Source organism: Agrilus planipennis, unplaced genomic scaffold (assembly GCF_000699045.2).
Source record: "Agrilus planipennis isolate EAB-ADULT unplaced genomic scaffold, Apla_2.0 scaffold67, whole genome shotgun sequence".
Classification (NCBI taxonomy): domain Eukaryota; kingdom Metazoa; phylum Arthropoda; class Insecta; order Coleoptera; family Buprestidae; genus Agrilus; species Agrilus planipennis.
The window spans coordinates 1,094,730-1,100,853 of NW_020438908.1; the positions used below are offsets into that span (position 1 = coordinate 1,094,730).

General features: G+C 34.6%; 1 protein-coding gene across 1 annotated transcript in view; it reads left to right on the top strand.

Moving 5' to 3' along the window:
• LOC108733621 (protein bicaudal C homolog 1) overlaps positions 1 to 6,124 on the top strand; it is a 58,057-nt gene that overhangs the window by 35,315 nt on the left and 16,618 nt on the right. Inside the window, exons 10-11 of the mRNA XM_025973440.1 lie at positions 2,794 to 2,968; positions 3,030 to 3,309. Coding sequence (XP_025829225.1) covers positions 2,794 to 2,968; positions 3,030 to 3,309 — 455 coding nt within the window. The remainder of the gene's footprint in view (positions 1 to 2,793; positions 2,969 to 3,029; positions 3,310 to 6,124) is intronic.

Consider the following 6,124-nt stretch of genomic DNA (forward strand, 5'->3'; position numbering starts at 1 on the left):
TATCCCACATCTCAGATATTATAACAAAATTCAAAAACGACTAATTCTTGAGGAAGCTATGATCTTTTTAAAACATGTTAAATTGTGTAATTAGAAATTTCCTTTTCATCTTTACCATAAAATAAAAAATCAATCCTTACATTTAAGGTACTTGTCGGCGAATTCCTGCTCTACTGATCCAAACAAGGACAATACAGCCCATTCCTCAATATCAAGCTCAGGTTCAGTGGCGAGCCCAATTGCAAGTCCGAAAAATGTATCTCCGTGCTACAAACAAAGAAACTCCAATGACTCACCTTTAGAGCGAACTGGTATTTATTATTTAAACTTTAAACTAAAATGCTTGACAAATTAATTCTCTCGACCCTAAATCTAATTTCTCCGCAAGAAAATCTCCTGAGGACACTAAGGGGGCGTCAAAAACGTCGATATAAACTGGAAAAATAAAACACTTAACTGTCGATATTATTATCTTTATCAGAAACAGGATATATTTAAAATATTTTCACCTAAGATACATATAAATTCGTTTTTTATTAAAAGAAATGCTCATTACAAGTGGAAACCACAATGACCTCCTACTAGTTTTTACTTTTACTCCATAGGAAATCTGGAAATTACACAACAAGAACAAACTCCAATATGCAAATATTTTCCCAAATAAGAAGGCGCTACTATTCCATAGGTAACGAATTATTATGGTTGTTATGACCCACCATTGAAATTTCTAGGCCAAAAGCTTTTCCAATTATGGCTAACAATTAAGTAATCCAAGGAAGTCCATATATATAAAAATCTGGTATCACAAGTTTTGCCCGGTATAAACTCCGAAACTACTTAACCAATCTTTATGAAATTTGGCTAACTGTCTGTAATTTGTGAAAAGTGAACTCTAATCGGATTAGAATATAGCCCGACCAAAATTTCTATCACTATTTTTCCCGGAGTATGGAAGATTTTAAGTAAATTGTACAGTCAAAACCAAAAAGGTAACTTCAGCTTTCTAAGTTTTCAACTATACTATATGTCGCCTCCTAACGTGTGGGGAAACCATCAAATCTATTTGTATTAGCAAAAGACTAACTGAAATTATTGTGTATCGATCAGCACTTAAATAGTTTATTGAAATTTTAGCGTAACGTTCTATTCTCATTCCCGTGGATTTTGAGTCTTTAGATCTTAGATATTGATTTTGTCACTTTCCATGCACATTTGTATTTATACATACATCACGTCGGTAACTATGAAATACTAGAGCCTTCTTATTTGGAAAAATATTTAGACCAATTTTGTCAAATGTTCTATTTGTGCTCGTTCTTCCTATGCCGTATTCATGATAATCGAGTCATCATGGTGGATTATTCCATCACAGTGGATATAAGGATAAAGGGATGTCAAAATTCTGATTGAATAATACGATTTAACTCAATTCCAGAAGATATATTTTTCGTCGAATAACATTTTTTTAGGGCAATGATTTAGTTATGATTACAATTTTAATTACTGCTATTATTGTTTATGTAGTTAGTATTATTCTATATGAATAGGTGTCGCTACCTTAGAAACCAAATTACCCGTTTACCTATTGCATCTAGTTAATACCTTCTAAAAGTTGTCATGTATTTCAGAAACACCCTGTATAATGACTATATTGAGTAAATAATTTGATAAACAACAGTTGAAGTTCTTTAAAGTAATAATTATAAATTTAAGGAATATAGTTAAACGTCGAAAAAAGTCAAGAAAAGAAAACATTACCTAGAAAGCAGCAGAAATAAAATAACAAACCTGGGGCAACTATAAGTGTCCTAATTAAGCAAACAAGGTTATTATTGACCTAAGCCTTTTCTCATTATTATCTACTGTTTTTATTAATAATGCATTTTTTTAACTTCTTTCGACATTTGAGTACATTAGACGTGTAATTGATAATAGTTATCGGAAAGTAAACACTGGAATCCCAACGTGCAAAGGTTGGTATAACCGTCGTGACTTTCTCAGTCTATGGAGTTGTCAAATTTTGGCTTGCTTCTTTTCTTTCTACGAAATATTTAGTTGATATGCCATAATCGGTTAACTAACTTTGAGCTTTTGGCTAGGATCCTCCTTAGGATCCTCCTCGTCGGTTTATTGCCCAACCCTTTCAAATCACTGGATGAGAATTTACGTCATTCGTCGACTTTGTTCCTATTTACGTTCAATTGACTATCAATAATACAATAAAGAAAGACCGATTTAGTATCGTTTGATGTGAGATACTATTAAAAATCAGTAATCTATTTGAGATTGAAATCGCCCATTTATTCTGTCTATCGCCCTCTTCATTGAGATTGATATTGTACACCTTTTAGTTCAGACACAAGTCGAATACCTGAACTGGTTAAAAAGCCGCAATATATTGTTACACTAATTCTGAATTCTTCTCTTAACTTCACTTGGTTTAACGCTTTCTTTGATAAGAAATTGTTGAAGCGTCCTAAAACACACTTCTTGGTCACTCATAATGCTTTTACTGAAAATTAAGTTTGATTTTGATTCCCATTATTCCTCCCTATTGGCCATTCTCCAAAAAGTTGGTCACCTGACCAATTTCATTTCGATATAAATTTGATTTGTTCCCTACTTCCAAGAGTCCTGTGATCGATATTAAATTAAGTATGAAGTACTTCGTTAGCGGCGGATACCCACTTACGCCCACTTGGATTTTAAATTAAAAATTAATTTAGTTGTTCTGTTGATGGATATTTATATGACTATTGTGTACGATGTGAATATACATAACAAATATTTTAGGGCTCCTTACCCTTAGTATTAATGTTTGACTTACCAGAAGACGCTCCAAATTTGCAAATAGAACCCGAACAAATTTCCAAAATTCAGTCGCAGTTGGACGTGGTGATTAATATTAGGCATAAAGCAAAACAAAATATCATGGGCTGTGTTATTAAAGGAATTGAAAGGTGTGCAAGTAAGGTTTCCCTATTTTTGGGTCGATGTTCGTAGTTTCTTAACAATCGCTTACATTTCAGCTAATATATACGAGGCAAGAAATCGCATTCTAGGAATAAAAGAAGCTGCCATTGTTGCAGACATTCCATCTTCATATTTTCCTCCCCAAGTTTATCCTATTACAAACGGTCCCCCTTCAATTAATGTTCAACCTGTTTCTCCATTAATAAGCCCCTTGTTTTCGCCCACGTGGCAATATTCCAATCCTTCAACTTCTTACACTCATCAACCACCTTTCACGGGGGTGTTTCAACCCCAACTGGTGTACAGTATGATGCAAGGGACTATGAGTACTAGTGGGTAAGTGTAATTTAAGATTATAAACGTAAGTATACATACTCTCAATGATCTTGAACTGTAAGATGGCATAAGGACTTCTGGGAGATACAGAAAATATAGGAGAGTTCATAGTAAAGCTAACATTGTGTAATCTATATATAAATTTATATGATCACTAGCTTAATCAGTACGTAAATAAATTTTCGGTCAGTATAGATAAAAACCGATCAGAATAGGAGCAATTAGTGTGTAGATTAAGATAAAGTCAGGTAAATTCATGATATAGGTAAATGAGTGATAAAAATATGAAAACTCAGCACAATCTTGGGTTCGGATTGTCGAAGCATGTCTAGGAATCTTAGTAAGAAGAGGTATGCTCATGCCAACCGGAATTTCCTTGCCTTTGTTTATGAAAGAAGTAATTACAATAAACTTTTCAATTAACAGTTTATTACAGAATACTAACCATAGAATAGCTCTGTGNACTGTATGAAAATAAATAAAAGTAAAACTAAAATAAGCATCAAAAGGGTAATGGAGGAAACTCAGTGTCACGTGCATTTTCCAGATTCGAACAGATCAAACCCCACTGAAAAGAGTAATCAGGTTTCAATCGCAGGCGATATCGAAGGGGTTGAAAGAGCAAGAGGACGTGTCAGGGTATTCTTTTCCAACTTGTTTCGTTGTAAAAGCTTTTAAAAAGGAGGTGCTTGTTTGAAGGGTGCGCCATTTAAGTGTACCATAAAATATTTTTAAAAACTAATTGAATTCCAAATTCAAAGAAGTGTGTCTGCTGTAACGGACTGATAGCTTTTACCTTAAATACTGACAATATTTTAGTTTGTTTGCCCTTAAACTAATTGACGAATTGTAATGGGATGACCACTGTCTAAAATGAAACAACACGCAATATTTGGCTAATAAACGAAAAACGTTAAAGATGGAAAAGATGTATGTAAACGAAAAAGTTACTACAGTACATATCTATCATTGAAAAACATGAGAAAAAAATAATGTCAAGATTTTACCTAGTAAATTAATGTAAATTTATATTACCACTGCAGATAACCTCCAATGAATGAGGCCCTCGTCGGGAATCGATCCCGGGTCCCTGATTTTATGTCCATTACTGTATAATTAATTGTAATCTATGAGAAGTGAAAGCAGCAACCAGACGACAACCTAACTACATGTATAGGCCACAAAATCGTCGAACCAATGTATAATCATTACTTATTAACAAAGAGACATTTACTAAAAATTAGCTAGTATCAATCGTCGATATTGTTGCTGCTGTCATCTCTCGTAGCTTAGTGGTCAAAGCATTGGCGCGTAAAGCCAAAGAGCCCGGGTTCGATTTCCGGCGAGGGCGTTACAGCAGCAACAATTTTTTTAATTAATTTAAAGTTGTATGTAGTGGTAATAATTAATTCAAAGATTAATGTATTGAAATTAACCCTTCAAAAATTATTTTAAATGTGTCATTCTACTTTACTTTCCAGTAGACCTACTACTAACCGCAACAATTACCTTCCTTTTTACTTGACAAATTAATTATTTACTCATAATTAACAGAACGAATGTATGTTTCTTTGAAGGATAGCTTCCATTTCTTCGTGACTTAGGTTTGTTTTTCTGTTTTTTCTTTTAGAATTTGACGCCTTTAATATTCAGCTTTGAACTGCCAATAATGCCAGTCTCTCCGGACGCCAATACTTCATACGTTGTGGAAATACAAAAACAATACAATGTTCAAGTCATGTTTCGAACACGCCCAAAACTGCACGCAACATCGGTTATGGTCAAAGGAGTTGAGTGGGAAGTGCAGCAAACCAAACAAGCTACCATTCTTCTTATGCAATACATATGTGACAATTTAGCTGTAAGTATTAAAATTATAAAATAATTATTTTACCAAATTGGTAAAGACTTTTGGGGTGAATAGATGAACTAATGGAGTCCTAATTCGGGTTTAAATATCGTAAGTTGGCTCCTAAGGTTTCGCTAGCACGAATGGCGAGCTTCTTCAGATGTGCTTCCATCTCCGATGCTGGATATGGAATGAGGACTTCTTTTTTTTTTTTGTTTAGATTATTCTCAAGGATAGGAAATCTTCAAAAGACTTCTCCTGTACAGATTGTATTTATTAGGGGGGGGGGGCTTGTTCTGCATCAGTCTACCGTGGCCGGTCGCTACCGTTCAAGTGTTTCTGAGGATCTAGTTCCAGATATAGTCCATTGTGAGTCTCTTCCTTCATGTTTTTGGATATCGATGGCACCTCTGAACATCCTGCTGTGATAGTCGTTGACGAAGCTAGCTATTTGTGGTTCTTAAAGAATATTTTGTGGTCACCGTTGCTCAATGCGTGTTCAGTCACAATCAACTTTTCAAAGTGTCGTAGCCGGCAGCTGACTTTGTACTCCTTGTCTCTCATTGTCATCGATCTCTTAGCGGTTCCTATGTAGACCTTTCCACAGCAACAGGGTATGCGGATCCCTTTTGTCCTCAGCTGATCTGTTGGTCTGCTAGATCTTATTCGTAGGTTTGAAGATGATTCTGATATCATGTCTCTTTAGGACTCTATTAATTCGGTTCGTGACCTTTTGAGCATACGATAGATATGCTAGAGAACGGCGAACTATCCATTCTTTGATATCTGATACCATTAATGTAATGCTTAAAAGCAACTCCAACCGACAGCCTTTAGACTCCAATAAAGACAGCATTAGTTCAACTGTTACTGCTTTCAAACATGTCGGATAAAATACTAAAACAAATTAGTCACCACTTATAAATAGTAAATAATGTTTAACAACATTGGTGAACATGAATCAGG